Source organism: Cataglyphis hispanica, chromosome 4 (assembly GCF_021464435.1).
Source record: "Cataglyphis hispanica isolate Lineage 1 chromosome 4, ULB_Chis1_1.0, whole genome shotgun sequence".
Classification (NCBI taxonomy): domain Eukaryota; kingdom Metazoa; phylum Arthropoda; class Insecta; order Hymenoptera; family Formicidae; genus Cataglyphis; species Cataglyphis hispanica.
In genome coordinates, this window is record NC_065957.1 from 11,971,714 (window position 1) to 11,988,370 (window position 16,657).

Genomic DNA, 16,657 nt, shown 5'->3' on the forward strand with positions numbered 1-16,657 from the left:
ATATTCTTAATGTAAAATTAATCATCTGTAACTGATTACTTCTAGGACTTTTCCCAATTTATTGTCTGAGATTATTTTACATTTCTTTTTGTAATGGATTAAGTAAACAGTCTTTTATCAATCACTATTATAGCATTTTCGAGTGAATCAGATTTGATCATAATTTGTTATAAATATATTTTTGATTAGAAATGGATTTTGAATTTGATTAATATAAGTAATACATTAATAATCATCCCATTTGATGCTATTTTGATTTTAAATTACAAAATTCTTTATCCTGATTAACCACATGCTTATTCAAAATATTTCATTGATTAATATAATAATCCAATACTCTTAGCAATCCAAAACAAAGTTTATGATTTAGTTAATCACTCTCTGAGTGACCTAACTTGCTTCACTAGAAAACATTATTAATATCATGCAAAATACCTAAATAAATTGAAATAAAAGCAAAAAATTCTACAAAGTTCTAAGTTCTAGAATTGAATGTTTCCCTCTCTCTTTTAGACAAGAAGTATTTTTCAATATCAGAAAATGATTTGCCCAAAGTTTCTGGCAAAAAAAAATACACAAAGGCTGTGCCTATCAGGGAGATAAAGCTAAAAGAGAAAAAGATACCTTCAATACTCATGCTTTTCAAAATAAAAGGATAGCTTTTCACAACAGCAAACATCATTATATAAGCAAGAGAAACCATGAGACCCCCACCAATACCACGTATGGATACAGGCAATAATTCTCCAATCAACGTCCACGGTATATTTATAAATCCGAATGTACTGGTGCAAATGTAAGATAATACAAAAAATAGTAATAACCATTTTTGATCCACCATGGTTTCCTCTATATTACCATTTTCATCGTACGACATTGTGAAATACATATACATTCCCGAAAGAAACATAGAGATTGTCATTCCAATTCCACTCAAGATGCAGAGAACTCTTCTGCCATATTTTCTACTATAAAACACTGTTAGAATACTTACAATGAATCGAATGATACCTAACATAATAAGGGCATCGTTTTCATCAAAACCTTTGCCAAATGTTCCACCCATTTCATGAAAGACAGAAATGGCATAAAATATGATCACATAGCAACCAGAAAGTTGTTGCAACAGGAAAAGTAAGAAAAGTATCGCTATAGGTTTATAGACGGTCGGGGACGTGAATTTGTGATAATAATGTTTTATAGATACTGTTATATTTTTTGACCCTTCATCGCTTGCTTGGTCTCTGTATGTCTCCATGATTCGCAAGTATTCTTGCTCATAAATCTAGAAAATATTTATTTGTTGAAAATCTTCTGAAATATAGGAAATACTGCAAAACATTATTGTACTCACCGTTTGTCGTTTGTTAAGTTGTTTTAGACTGCATTTCATTCTGTAAATTCTTTTTTCGTCAAATATTCCGTTTGTAAAGAATACTAGCCAGTAGGGGCTTTCAGGTACAAAGAAAAATGCAAAAAAAATGCAACACTCTAATACAAGGAAAATTATAGCAATTTTACGCCAGTCTAAGAATACAGCCAAACAACAGGTAATTAATATACCCAATGAAACAAATACTGAATTAAGGCATAGAAGCATCGGTCTGACTTGTGGATGTGAGAGTTCTGATATATAAACCAATCCAACAGTTGTTAATCCTGCTGCAATTCCGGCTATAACTCGAGCCGCATAAATAGTAATTAAAGATTTAGCGAATATCAATGAAATCCATGATATTGCTGCAGGAATACAAGATAATAGACAAACCGTTTTGCGCCCAAATTTATCCATTAGAGGGCCGGCAATGATAGATCCTATCGGCAATGTTATTGTAACTAGGCTTGCTACAGAAAGTAAAAAAAAAGTGCAAAATAACAAAGCGTTACTAATAATTGCCATCCTAATTGACTAAAAATTTCTAATTAACACTACATATCTGTTGTATACATATAACTTCAGCTTCTAGATGTTTAAATTTTATAAAACTGACCTATCCAAGATTCTTCGTTCTCAGTTATTTTGAGGTCAACACTGTCTGACATTAATCCATTTATTAAAACTGTACTATAAGCCATGTTTATACCAGCTTTTATAACCATGCAATGAATTATACAGCTTGCAATAATCTGAGGAAAATAATTGTAATAAAAATTTACATCTATAAAAACATAAAATATAAAGATATGAAAATCTTACTTGTGGTGTTATATCTCTCATTGTTATTTTTTCCTTTGAGTTTCTGGTAGAAATTTGACTAAGAAAGTTACTGTAAAAAATTAAAAATATTTTACAGGTATTTTAAATAAATGCAAAGAAATTCAAAAATAATAACAGTAAATACATTTATATATAAACTAACATACATACAAAATTCTTTTTAAAAAATATACAATCATATACATTAATTCATACTCTTTGTGCAATCTGTTAATATTTTTTACCTAATAGTTTCATTGTCAAGTTTCTTATCATTTTTTACAGTTGTATGTGTCCTTTTGTCAACAACTTGTATTTTATCCATTTCAAATAATAATAACGAAACTTGCCGAAATATATTTCTAAAAGGAGCATATCGTAAATAATAAACATAGCAATTGGTACATTGCTGTTATATATTTAAAAAATTAAGACATTAAAATCAGATATATAAATGTGTCGATTATACTAATTGATATATCAGATAAATCAGAGAGATTCTTTTTTTAGAAACTTCTCTCGTCGTTTATATAATAGAACTTACTAAATCGTATAAAGAAGTACTAAAATAAAATAGTCATCCTTGAAAACGCTCTTGTTAATTGATTCCAATTGATATTCACATTATTGCGCTGTGTAATCGTCCACCAGAGGACTTAGGCTTATCTATGTTTATTTTTAAAATAAAAGAAATCAAGAAACGCCAAGAAATCATCCCCTCTCGTGGATACGAAACTCTCTGAATATTGAACTATGGCAATGGAAATTAAATCTAACAACACGAAACGCATTCTATGTTACAGCATATCCATACACGAATCGACCAATCATGCGTGTTGTATACAAACGCATATTCCATAGTTTCCTCAAATTGGATTCGTGATTGGTCGATTTTCCTCATGTTATAATTGGAGCTAAAAAAAAAAACACAAATAGACACAACGATTTGTGATCAAATAAAAAAAATGTTTGTAATTTAAAAAATTCTCCATTCGATAACCAATTGCGTGACCTTTCTACCTGTGTTTTATTGCTGGATAAAGCAATCAATGGGTCGGCCATCTTGTCCCGCTCGTTCAATTGAAATCGGGACTTTCGACTTGGAACTAGATACTGGACTCGAAGCGCGCTGCGCAAATGTTTTCAGAAATATCGCACGCATGATTGTTTATCCGCCATTTTGTTCTGCTGCCGTACGCGCAGTTTTCGGAGAGAGTGGTGATCTGATTTACGATGGATATCAGTACTTGAAACGAATTTCGCATAATCGGGACGACGTTGTGGCTTTACAACATCCTGCGAGCGTTTACGGAGAGTCTCGTCACTGGGAGATAATGTGAGAATCGTCTTCGCGAAAGGACAGTAATCGTATATGATGGCAACCCGTGACAAGTTACATCTGACCCAACTTTCCTGACTTTTGAGGCCAAATGGCGATTACTAAATAAAACGGACGATTTTCGCTTCGTTCGTCACGTAAGTTCTACTGTTCGAAGCCGCACGAACAGTGCCGAGTATAATTAACACCTTCGCTGAACGCTTATCAAACACCCTAAATATCTCTGATTTATGTATTAAACGTAGCTCTCAATGTTTTCTCAATTTTCATTTGCACCGTTATCCGATATATCGGTTCCCCTCCCTCTTGAAAAGATCACGAAAAAGAATTTATGTCGCACGCAAGTAAAATTTTGTTGATCTTAATTATATATATATATATATATATATATATATATATATATATATATATATATGTATGTTATGTATATGTATATATATTCATTTTATTGTACACATACACATATGAAGAAAATGGGTACTTATATGTATATCTGTAGTTGCTTCATGTTTGCTCTAATCTAGTTGTGCTATTTACCTTAGGCAGCTATCACACTATTTTTTAGTTTATTTACACCAATCGAGAGACATGATTATGTCTCATGCCATTATATAGACAGATTACTCATGTGCTGTTATATTTTTTTATAATAAAATTATAATATTGATTCATACAGTTTTAATTGTTAAATTAGGAATTACAAAATATTAATTTGATAACGAATAAATTAATTATATTTTTGCATATATACAAAATAAATTTATATATTTATGCTTTATCTCTTGGTATACAGATTGTTGAAAAAATATTACTAAAACTTTATTAGCTTATGACAGTAATCCTAAATCATCTTTGCACTGCATTTCTTTGGTTATATATACTTGAATAAATTGTACATAATGCATATTAGATTAAATATTTTGTATTATGTAGTTAAACTATATCAATTACCATATATTATAATGAATATACAACATGTGAATTATATAGTTATGTGTTATTATATTTATATATTATTATGTAGTAATCTATTAAATTACTTATAAAAAGATGGGATGTGTATATATTTTTTGTCTATTGTGTTGTAGAATGTCAGGGCAAAGTGGTGGACATCGAGTGCGGTTGGCCAAGCTTAATGAGCAATTGACATGCAAATTGTGTGGTGGATATTTTATCGATGCCACTACCATTATAGAATGTTTACACTCATGTATGGTATTTCCCTGCAATGTTACATATATAACATTGCATATGTTAATTTGTACAAAAGCTGATACCTTAACATTATTATAAGATTTTAAATGTTTCTTTACAGTTTGCAGAAGTTGCATTGTTAAATATTTGGAGAATAACAAATATTGCCCAATCTGCGAAGTACAGGTTCACAAAAGTAGGCCGTTGTTAAATATACGACCTGATCATACATTACAAGATATCGTATATAAATTGGTACCTGGATGTTACCAAAGTATGCTTATTTTTTAACAAGAAAGAAAAATTACCTCTTTATTGCATATTATGACGTGCATTAACAATTAATGAATAAACTTTTTTTTTTAGATGAAATGCGATGTCGGAAAGAATTTTACGCGAAACATCCAGAAGTATGCAGTCAGACAATGTCTCCGGAAGCCCGTGGAGAACCTATAGAATCGCATATATATTCCCCAGATGAATCTCTTAGCTTGTCGTTGGAGTATTTTAATCCTCATACAAAGGATTTAAGTGAAGTGAATGCTATTATGGATGGCACACAAAAACCCATTTTAAGGCGATACTTTCGGTGTCCAGCAGCGGTTACAATATTTCATTTACAAAAATTAATAAGAGCCAAATATGGACTTAGTGATGCAAATAGAGTGGATATTATGTACAAAGAGGAGCAATTATGCAGTAGTTATACATTAATGGATATTATGTATATGTATCATTGGAGGCGGGTAGGTATTGTTTGATTTAATATTTAATTCAATGCGCACATGTATAAATACATTGACACATAGCATATCTATTGCATTACAGAAAGTTCCACTACATTTAAGCTATAGGATATTTGAATCGTCTTTAAAACGTATGAAATTGTCAGAAGACAACACAAATTATAAAAAATCTTTAAAAGATGCTAGTATTGATGCTATAGAATTAAAAGATGAGAAATTGATGAAACGCGAATGGAAAGAGGTGCAATTGAAAATATCGGAAACTGGTGTGATGAGTATAACTGATATATCAAGTACAGTACACAAAAGAGATGCGGGGATCGAAAATTTGCAAGATGAAAAATCTTCAGGACAAACTATCACTTCCATTGTAGAAGTGAACAAAACAGATTCATTGATAGAAAATTGCGACGTATCTAAATCACCTTCGATAGAAATAATGCAATCTACCGTGGCCATCGACACGCAAATAACAAAAAATCCAATGAGTAATGCATTTCTCGCTACGAGTGACGTTAAGACTACAACAGAGAATTCATCGATTAAGAATTGCACGTCGTCAAGCACTCAACACAATGGGAATACCACGAAACAGGAAAACGAAACGGGAAATTGCACCGTTCCAGAAAAATTACAGCAAGACGTGCGTGAAGTAAAAGGCCGCAATCAAACCGCTAATGTCGAAGATAAACCAGGACAGAAAACTATTATTCAACCAGTAACACAATTAGTGGAGGAGAGCGCAAATATTGTTGAAAATACCGAAGGGACGAAAAAGTTATCGATAAATAATAATAACAATAGTACAGATTTCAAGGCTGAAATTCCGAAGGAATGCGTAAAAAGTACATGCGTAGATTCGAAAACGGGAAATGCCGGGTCAAAAATCGACGCGTTAAGCGTAAAACTGCAATTTCAACCGAAAATGGGTCAAGTCAATAATACTTATTCCAAGAAAACACCAAAGGAAAAACGCGCGATTCTTCAGCAGAATACAAAGAAATCCGATGTTAAATCATCTACCGAGAGTACAAAACTTTCTGATACAAAGACGCGAACGAGTTGCGGGAATACAACAGCCAAGATATCAGTCTCATGTTCTACGGTGATCCCTTCGCAAAAATCGGTCGTATCCGCGATAGCATCTCGAAACTCTTCCTCGGCGACGGATATCGGTTCTGGTAGACAGGAAGCTCTCTATGAGAAAGATAATCATAATACGAATATCGATGTGCAGCAGGCGTTGAATTTGCTGGAACAGAAAACAGCGAATTCGCCCATACAAGCAACACTAGAATCTGTCCCAAGAACAAGTAGTAGCCACGTCACCAGTACAGTAAATCAGAGATTACAAGGGACATCAAGTAATAATAATAGTAATAATAATAATACCACGACGAATGAAAATATTGTATTCACGATTGTATCGAATTCTTCTACATCTACAATCAGTCAAACAACATCATCAACAACGTTTCCTTATACGCTCCATGATATAGTAATTAACTCAGCTGCTGTAAAACCGACGTTCAAGAATTCCAGCGCGACGGGTAGCTGTACGACACTTCAAAAAGCATTGGGAACGTCACCGGTTGTCGCTTGTTCAACGTCGAATAGTCAAGCATCTCTTATGCCGCCTCAGTTCAATGTACAAACACCTTCAATGAGCATATATTCTGTATCTATGCCTTTGAAGAGTAATTGCGGTAACACGAGCCAAAGTGTAAGTACCGTGACGGCCACGTCAACGGCAACAATTACGGTGACAACATCAAAATCGACTGTATGCTCGGTACCACCATGTCCAGACGCAATTCCTATATCCTTGATGAAACAAGCGTCTATACGCAAGCAGGAGGCGACTGCTAAGGGTACCAATTTAAATGAGATTTGTGCGAAAATTGGTTCCATCGGTACAATTGGCTCTAAAATTAACGATATCTGCGCAAAAATAGGAGAAAACTCGAAGGAGAAGAACAGAGTGGAACAGGCACGCAATAAATCGGACGTACCGGATCTGCTTAAAATCGGTACGAAGAAGAGTCCTTCGTCGTCGCTATCCAATTCAGACACGACAATTAAACATATACCGAATATACCTAATGTACCGGTATACAATCCGAGTAGCAACGCGACAACGGAGAATAAGAATGCCAAGCCAGTGTCCGCGGGTGCTCTGGCGGTATCATCGACAGTAACATCGTTGGCATCGACGTCGTCACCCCAGATGACCCAGAGAATGTCCTCTCAAGAAGCAAAGCCAACCGATCGGATATAAAACATTGCGTGATCCACCCAAGTCCTGGAACCCAACGTTATCAAAAAATAATTACGTGGCCGTGAAAAATCAAGCGAAGGAGATGCAGAATCAAACCCAAACCACGTCCGCGTCCGAGGGCACGAGCAAACAGATCCCGTCTAAACCGGCCAAAATCTTCAAGATGAGAAACGTGCCACGATATCTGGGTAATCCGGCATCGGGCGTGAAGCCCATGTATGGAGTCACGAACGATGCGAAGGAAAAGGAACAGTCGGCAGTTGCTAATACGAAGAGCGCCACCCTCAATATGATGAAGATCGATCCCAAAACCTTGTCACCTATTGTTTCCACGATCAATTCGCCGATCGTCTCGCCGCCGCCTTATTCGCCGAACGCTCGAAGTTATCAAAATACACCGTATCCGCGGGACATATGTCGAAGCACCGGTTCCCCGATATCGCCGAGAAACTCGCCGGTGAATATGCTGTCGACGAATCCATTCATACCGTCTCCTACACCAAATACAAATCCACGGATTATATTTTCTCATTTCCCCCCTCCGTTTCCGGACGCCAGCCGATTCCCGAATCCCTTGATACGCTCGCCCATCGGTATCCCGCCTCCCAGTGCCTTCCATAGCAGTTTACCGCCTTCGATCAATAAATTGTATCAACGATCAGGCAGCTATATACCGCAAACCACCGGTAGTTACTCGCCGGTATCCAATCAACCGCCGGCGGTGCAGCGAATACCACCTAGCACGCATTCGTCTTCGCCGAAATCACCCAAGGCCTCGTCGCCGAGTTCGATATCGTGCACGTCGTTTAATCTGGGAAAAGCGGAATCACAGTCGCCGATCACATCGGTAGCAGATAGCGTCGCATTACTTCTCTCCAAGAATGTCCCAATGCCGATACCGGTACCATCATTGCAACGAGAGCTCAACGCGTTCAATTTATCCAAAACTGGTGGCAGTTTAGGTCCGAACTCCAATGTCGTCGTCGTCAAAACGTCATCCGCAACGGATACAAGCAATGCAGATACGATCGAGACGCAGATCGCCAAACAAAATTCTCCCGCGGTGTCGCACAATTCCACGTCGAGTGCGGAGATATCCGGAAATTCGAATTCGCCGAGCAACACCGGCGAACGAAAGCAATGTAAAGACACGGATCAAACGACGCCGCAGGAAACGATGCGTAGTCCTAAAGAGGAAAATCCTAAGGCGAAGTCTACGGAAGCGAAATGTAGCACTGAAATCGCTGATAACGCCATGGGCACGTCTCCTGACAAGAAGGAAAAAAATCAGGCAGCCAGAGTCAACGGTGACGTTACAACAGATCAGTTTGCAAGTAAGAATTCTAAGGAAGCTAATAGTGATGAAGTGACGACACCAGTGATGGAGACGACCGAAAGAGATGGCCAAACCGAACGATCCTCGTCCAGAGAACGGAGTAGCATTCCGAATAGTAATGCTCAAGATAATAATATAAGTGACTCTTCATCGGCGAACGAGTCTAAGAATGACAAGAGCGGCGAGCAGATACAGGGTAAAAAGTCCGAAGTGCAAAGAAATAAAGCGGAAACGTGAGATCACTGTAAAACATGAGAATTAAACTGATTAAATTAATCATGCGAATCGCGCGTCGATGACAGCTGTATTTAATTCGACATACAATCTGGCTTTAAATATAATAATTTAATCCTGTACAGGCTTATACACACGGTCCATATTATGATATTTATTGCCAGTAATTCGAATGTTGTACGAGTATATTCCACATATACTTGTACTATTAAAGATCCTTTTGCGCTCTCCTTTTGTCATCCGCGTGTAGCGAAAAAAATTACAAGAGATGCTGATTAACAACGCTAAGCGATGAATTTTTACAGTATGCGTATCGTGTAAGGAGTGAGAAGAGCGGTCATTGTTGAAAATGTTTCACAACGTGTTAGGAATCTGTATATTTCTGTAAATAGCAATCGCGAAAGATCTAATTATTTTCTATTATAAATGAGTTATTATATATATCATTACGTTGAGTACGTTATTTTATAAGCATACGTTAATTGCGAGATCATCTGAATTTTTATGCGCGTATCTAATACTGATATTAACCGTTAACGAGTCACTCCTCCCTCCTCTCTTTTCCTGTTGTTATTATACATATACATGTATGTAAATGTATACGACGTGTTCCACTTTCATCATATATCTCTTCAATTATGATTCCTTTGCAGATTTCTCTAGTAAAAATTTGATGGATATTATAATTTCTAACAATCTGTAATATTAGAGTCTCTCATAAACAAAACAGATCAATTCCACCTTTTGTAAATTTAATTTTAATACCAGAGCAATAATCGTATGCTTTAGTACGAAATTTAAGAAATTTACGAAAAGTGGAACTGATGAATGATATATATGACAGTAGTAAAAAAACAGTAATAGTAATGCATTTCAAGTGGGACAGTGTCTTATATTTATCTTGTTTCGTTATACATTATATTATGTATTGCAATATTTTGGAGCATACATTTTTCGCGGATATCGATACAAGTTGCGGAAATAGTGACCTTAAAAAAAAAAAAAGATTTGCCCTATTAAAGTTATATATTTAAATCAACTACATGATTTGTGTCTCGGTGTACACATGCTTGCTGTTGATTTGTTAATGTCATAGTGTATAATGTCACGTTATGTCACATCTTAATAGCACATAATATTCGTTCTTGCATATTGGATGCAAGAAATTTTTAAATGGGGATTCAAGTTATTCGTTAGCATTAAGTAACAAAGTATCACAGTCACTTTTTTGTGTATAACATAATTATGAAAAGACACGATGATTCGTAGTAGAAGAGGATACCCACGATACAATGAGCACATACATATGTTTATGAAAAAAAAGTGTTAGGTATAGGTAGGTATAGGTGAACTAATTAAATTAATATCACGTTACCTAAACCTAAACTATACATTTTTATAACATGTAAGATTGATATGAAATTTATATAGTTTGCAGGATTGAATATTTTTGAATAACCCTCATTAAAGAGAATTTTATTCGCGAATTATATAGTATTGTTGAAAAAAAAATCTCAAATTCTATTATTTTTACTTTTAATTAATTTTTTTATTGATACTTTTTCATAAAATACATTTAACATTTGATATTACTCACATTATATGAAAATAATATCAAGATTGAATATTAATTTGTACATGAATTATATACTATTATAATAATTATATATACATATATATAATTCTTTATTTTTCCCAGATTGAATAAAAAAGACAACGATTTAAAAAAAAATATTCCTCTTTTTATCAGACAAGTATAAGTGTAGAACGAATTTATGTGTAAAAACTTTCATGTGATTAAAAGTGCGAATATTATCAATTATTGTACTCATAATCATAAACATTACTATACTTTATATGATTAAATTCGAGTTTTTTAATTCTTCAATCTAACAAAAACAACGTATCTAAAGAAATATTAATTATTTTGTGGGTAATTTTGAAAATATTCGAAGACTGCTGATAGTAGTGAAATGTCCGAGGCCTTATCGTATCATATATATCGAGTAATAAATATGGAACAATAAAATTATAAAATACATATATATGCTAATTATATCAGGAGAAAAAAAAGAATATTAGTTAACGATTAAATACTGTGATCGTTAAGTTAATTCATCTTATATAGAAAACATATTTTAATGCAGCACAATTGCGCTCTCATAAATTTATTGATCGTAAATTGTAATGTTTTTCTCTACGCCGCTTTCTCTCTCTTTCCACTCCATTCTCAATATTACGCTCTGTTTTTCAAGTTTTATTTTTCTGAATTTTTTACCTGATCCATATATCTTTATTTCTAATAATATATAAGGTGTCCTGCAAAGATTGTGCCACCGCTCGTGAGCGGGTAGAGTACAGTAAACAGAACAGAAAAGTCCTTTACCATTTTTTGATCTCAGCTTTCTTTTCGTTGTTATACAATGTTAAAGTTAGCTAATCATCTCCTGTCTATACAGCAGAAAGCAGTCTCGTTACTCTGACGTCCCTCCTTTATTTTCCTTTGTAGATAGGCACTGATTAGCTAACTTTAATATCGAATAACAACGAAAAGAAAGCTCAGATCAAAAAATGGTAAAAGATTTTTTCGTTCAGTTTACTGTGCTTTACCCGGTCACGAGCGTTGGCACAATCTTTGCAGGACACCCTGTATATGCGCATTTTATTGTCCATTTACATAAATATTGATAAAAAGGTAAAAGAGCATAAATTGGGAAAAGTATAAACAAAAGAAAAACTTTGCTAAGGAACTTTGGAAAACTGTCAGAATTTCTCATGATAGAAGATATACTTTTATTTGTACATAGTGTATTATGGTTATATAAAAAATATTGCATAATAATAGAAAAAAAAGAATTATTAATATAATTCTATATTTAATATTAATAAGGATATAATCATATATTATATATAGTATTTTTTTGTCTAACAAAAATAGAAATATTTAAATATATTGGGCTGCAGGATTACTGTATTTTTAATCATTTTTTATGTATATGTATATGTGTGCACACATATACATGTATAAATGTATAAAAGTAATATAATAGTAATTCTATATACATGGATTAGGAGATATTCTTTTCATTAATAATGCAAAAATATAATTGACTGCACTCCTACATAAGAATGTTTATTATTTAATATAAAACATCCTTCACGTATGTACACATTGCTATCGGAGCAATGGGAGAATGTATTTCGATATTGTAAATCAACATTTATATACTAGAGATTTTTTCGATGTGCCTTACAGCATCCTTCAACTTGTACACTAGGTCTTGTAGCTGTTGTATGGTACATGTAAATGTTACATATTTTATTTCATTATATTTTCTTGTACTCACTCGTATATTATAAATTGGCATGTCAGTAGTACAAGTGCTAATCTGTATCCAAGAACACACACAGAATACACTTAATTTAATGTAACTTATGCAGAAAACATATATATTGTTGGAACTGTGCTATGTAAAGTAATACATTTGGCAAAGTTATTAAAGAACTTACCTTAACGCAATGATGTAAACGCCAATCCACATCCACTATATGTGATATGCTATCTCCTGTCAACTCCAACTGTGTTTGAATATCTTGTTTATTGTTTACATAAGTGCTACATAACTTTTCAATTCTTGGTCCATTAATATGTTCATTATGTAGAAAGATTTTTAAGCTCTCTTCATCATAATCGTGTCTAGCAGCCTCTATAAAAAGGCAAGATATACTGGCAATGGCAGCCTTCACCAAATCTGATTTGGATGGATATATACTAGCGATACCTAGGATAAAAGGTATCTATAACTGTGCAAATATTATATCTTGAATACATTTACATTCTTAAGACACAAATCAAGTTAAATTTATATTTACTTTTTCCATCACTATTATTCTTACAGATGTAAGATATTATAACATCTAATAATTCTAGAAATGTTTCTTCGGATAGAATGTTACTATTTTGAATGTTTGCTAGGCTATCGATTACTTCCTTAGCCAATTCCATTTTGGTATAATATAGCACTCACATTCAAGATAAATAAAAATAGCTGTATTGCAAGTAACTATCGCATTAAAATTATCAACAGAAAACAATTAATTAATTCATGCGTTTGTACTTTAGTAATAACTTAGATGAAATTTTTGTAAAATCATCTTGATCTTGTGAGACTATCTCCGGATTAGTGATAAGCTATCTGAATTTTTGAGTTTTTGCCTAAAACAGACAAAAGAGATAAGAATTTTCTTTTTTTTTTTTTAAAGAATCTTCTCATTCAATTTCGCCAATAAAAATTGTACACGTTAATTATAAGGTTATAATGTATGTCAATTAATTCTTTATAAGAATAAGAATAGTATGTCATTTTACAAACCATATTTTATATTCTACTATCTTATATTTCTGAAATATAAAAAATTTACCAAATTTCTTACCTTTGCACGCTATTGATGAATTACACAGCAATAGTAACTATTATGTCAATTGTCAAAATCATATGTATATACATATAGATCCGGACATAAGACGCGATAATGACTTCTGCACACAGAATGTGACAACTTAGCCATAGCCAAATCAACTTACAATTTTTCCATAGGAGCGAAAGATTGATTGGCTAGTGTCGCTTTTTGCCGCGCGGCAAGCGTTGTCGTGTCCTATGCAGAAGTCATAACGCTTATGTTACGAGTTACACAGCCGCTCCGAAATTATAATAAATTCATTTACGAGCTTAAACATAAAAACTTTCAAGTATAAGAAAAATGATTTTATGCTCAATAGAAATTCACAAGGTTCCAGATGAAAACCGAAGGTTAAAACCAGCTATAAAGCTCTATATATGTAATTGCTAAAGCACTAAATAAAAATTGATATTTTCAAGATATTTCAGGTTTTAATATGATGACAAATTCATATAATATGATTCTATCAGATAGAATCAAATAGGTTAAAGCTTAAGTCTTCAAGTTAGAATAAGTTTTGATATACACTTTGTACTTTTGCATTCTGTAGAGCTTTGATAAATTTCTCAATGCAAACTAAATTTGTATCTTATATAAATAAAATTTATCTTATGAAAGAGCATTTATATCGATTATACTATAAGCATGTTAATCATTTGGGATGAATGGTATGTCAGGATGGTCAAAACAGTAAGAGAAATCATATATGTAAACTAATAGTAAATAAATATTGTTAATAAAGGCTTAATAATATATATATATATATATATATATATATATATATATATATATATATATATATATATAATATTGATGACACAAGTGACACATGAAGTTTGATATTGTGACTCTTTATATATGCAATATATAAATAAATCTAATTTACAGCTCATTTTAGCATACAAATATAAGATTAAGATCAATATTATTACTATGAATACATCATGTACTGATTTTTTATAATTTCATTACATAAATCCATTTGTTGTACCAAGTTTGTACATACGAAATTATATAAGACAAAATTATAAAAACATTAGATTACAAGAAACTTTTGTAAAAAGTATCAACGACATCGAAGTATTCATAGTAGATTCAATCGCAATAGAATATAGATAATATATTTAGTTTCATTTAGGTCTTGGCTTATTTTGTGATTTATTCCCAACTTGTGTGCCACCTCCACGACTTAATGGCGCTGGACCTCTTCCTCCTCTACCAAAGGTACCTGTAAAACATAATAAGCAACAAGTCAGGTGTTGTGTTGACACACAATATATATAAATAAAAGTTCATAAATTTACAAATTTACAAATTTACTGCAACAGATATATTACCTCTTCCACTGCCACGTCCTCTTTGAGTTTGGCCCCGACCTTTCATTTCACCACGCCCCCTTGATTTCATTTGTATATCTTCCTTTACCATATCAATTACTTCATCAGGAATTCTCAAATATTTTATCGTGCTGCCTCTTATATAGCATTCAGGCATCCTCCAAAACTTGTCACCATCCTAATACAATAATCAACTATTAATATAGTGAATACATATAAATCAAATACTAAGACTTCTGAGTTACAACCAATCTGATATACTTCTAAATTACTTATAATACATTTTATTACTTTCTTAAATTAGTTAATGTCTCATCTCTCAATTTATATAAATTACTACATTATATTAAAAATTACAAATATATATAAAAGGTTTGTACCCTTGATGTACATATGACTTCTCTGAGATTTATATTCATCCAGTTGTCGCAACTAACTAAATGACCATTGTACGTTTCTCCATTTTTCAGCTCTACCAGCTATAACAAAAAATTTAATTTGATTGTCATATATATTAAGTAAGATTTAAATAAATATATATAATTTTTTCAAGAGATGTGTGAAAAACCAAAACACTTACCATGGGATGATTTTGCGCCGTCTTCAATAAAGTTAAAGGTAACTGAAAAAAATAAATTATACATATTACGAAGATCAAAATATTATTCTTTTTATTTTACATGATAATAAACATACCATTGTATTTATGAAAATTATATATAACTAAATGCACTCTTGTATACAGATAAACACTTCGATAAAGGTTATGCATCAATTTGAAAAGAGCACAAACTAGATACTTAGAGAGGCATGAACTTGTTCCTACTTCCTGATTGGTCAATTGTAGCCGCCATGTCGAACCCACACGTTTCACGCATGGACTTAGGAATTAGTTCAGAGATTTCAGAGTTTATTTTTTTTCTATCCACATTGGAAAGAAAATAATAAACTTTAAATTAGTGCAGCCAATTCAGCTGCAAAGAACAGATCCAAGATAGATATATATTCGAGCGGATTGAAGGGAAAAAAAACGAAAGACTCGAGTATAGAAAACGTAAGCAAAACGAACAGACCTAGATCGATTGAATACAGAACTCTGATTGGTCAATCGTACTGATTACTCTAAATATCGATCGCTATGAGTGGTTGTGTAGACGCATTTAAATATTCTCAATGTCATTGTCACTTGAAAAACTTTACAGGTAGTCAGTTGCGTATATTAACAATAGAGAAATTTTGCAAATTCTAGCACGTTTTATCATAAGAATTTTGATCTTCGACAAATGAATTAGAAAAAAAAAGATACTAATTTTTTTTAATAAATTATAAAAATATATAATAACATTGAGTAAAAATATTTATAAATACAATATTATATTTTTATATTTATATTTAGAACATAATTTATAAACACTTATTTAAATGATATAAATTAGAGAAATTATTCTTCTGTACATAAAATATATTTTTTATGTGTCTGGCATCATTAGACTTATCATTTTGTTTAAGGCTAGCATTTTGAATAAAATTTATAA

General features: G+C 32.6%; 4 protein-coding genes across 7 annotated transcripts; 1 reads left to right on the plus strand and 3 right to left on the minus strand.

Annotated features, from left to right (window-relative positions):
- Positions 1-12: 12 nt before the first annotated feature.
- LOC126848879 (facilitated trehalose transporter Tret1-like) lies at positions 13-3,357 on the minus strand. Of its 2 annotated transcripts, XM_050590156.1 has the most exons (8): positions 3,218-3,357; positions 2,742-3,111; positions 2,443-2,559; positions 2,198-2,267; positions 1,992-2,127; positions 1,355-1,845; positions 995-1,285; positions 631-849 (listed from the first exon to the last, which is right to left on the minus strand). In XM_050590156.1, the coding sequence occupies exons 3-8, from the start codon at positions 2,520-2,522 to the stop codon at positions 769-771; spliced, it is 1,149 nt and encodes a 382-aa protein (XP_050446113.1). In that variant the 5' UTR covers positions 2,523-2,559; positions 2,742-3,111; positions 3,218-3,357; the 3' UTR covers positions 631-768. The 2 variants fall into 2 exon arrangements, with proteins under 2 accessions (XP_050446112.1, XP_050446113.1); XM_050590155.1 differs by having other exon boundaries at positions 13-1,285.
- A 167-nt stretch (positions 3,358-3,524) lies between these two features.
- On the plus strand, positions 3,525-11,506 carry LOC126848877 (serine-rich adhesin for platelets-like). The gene is given in 6 exon segments (XM_050590152.1): positions 3,525-3,673; positions 4,625-4,746; positions 4,852-5,004; positions 5,097-5,476; positions 5,559-7,706; positions 7,708-11,506. Coding segments are annotated over 5 exon segments (4,422 nt in total). The 5' UTR covers positions 3,525-3,673; position 4,625; the 3' UTR covers positions 9,328-11,506.
- Positions 11,507-12,428: 922 nt separating this feature from the next.
- Positions 12,429-14,405, minus strand: LOC126848880 (COMM domain-containing protein 3-like). Of its 3 annotated transcripts, none has more exons than XM_050590159.1 (4): positions 13,747-14,405; positions 13,198-13,540; positions 12,835-13,031; positions 12,429-12,713 (listed from the first exon to the last, which is right to left on the minus strand). In XM_050590159.1, exons 2-4 carry the CDS (start codon positions 13,328-13,330, stop codon positions 12,546-12,548), a joined length of 498 nt encoding a protein of 165 aa, XP_050446116.1. In that variant the 5' UTR covers positions 13,331-13,540; positions 13,747-14,405; the 3' UTR covers positions 12,429-12,545. The 3 variants fall into 3 exon arrangements, with proteins under 3 accessions (XP_050446116.1, XP_050446115.1, XP_050446114.1); XM_050590158.1 differs by having other exon boundaries at positions 12,835-13,106; positions 13,759-14,402; XM_050590157.1 differs by having other exon boundaries at positions 12,835-13,106; positions 13,747-14,402.
- Positions 14,406-14,600: 195 nt separating this feature from the next.
- On the minus strand, positions 14,601-15,950 carry LOC126848881 (U6 snRNA-associated Sm-like protein LSm4). Its single transcript, XM_050590160.1, has 5 exons — positions 15,819-15,950; positions 15,703-15,744; positions 15,503-15,601; positions 15,123-15,300; positions 14,601-15,013 (listed from the first exon to the last, which is right to left on the minus strand). The coding sequence occupies exons 1-5, from the start codon at positions 15,819-15,821 to the stop codon at positions 14,916-14,918; spliced, it is 420 nt and encodes a 139-aa protein (XP_050446117.1). The 5' UTR covers positions 15,822-15,950; the 3' UTR covers positions 14,601-14,915.
- Positions 15,951-16,657: the final 707 nt, after the last annotated feature.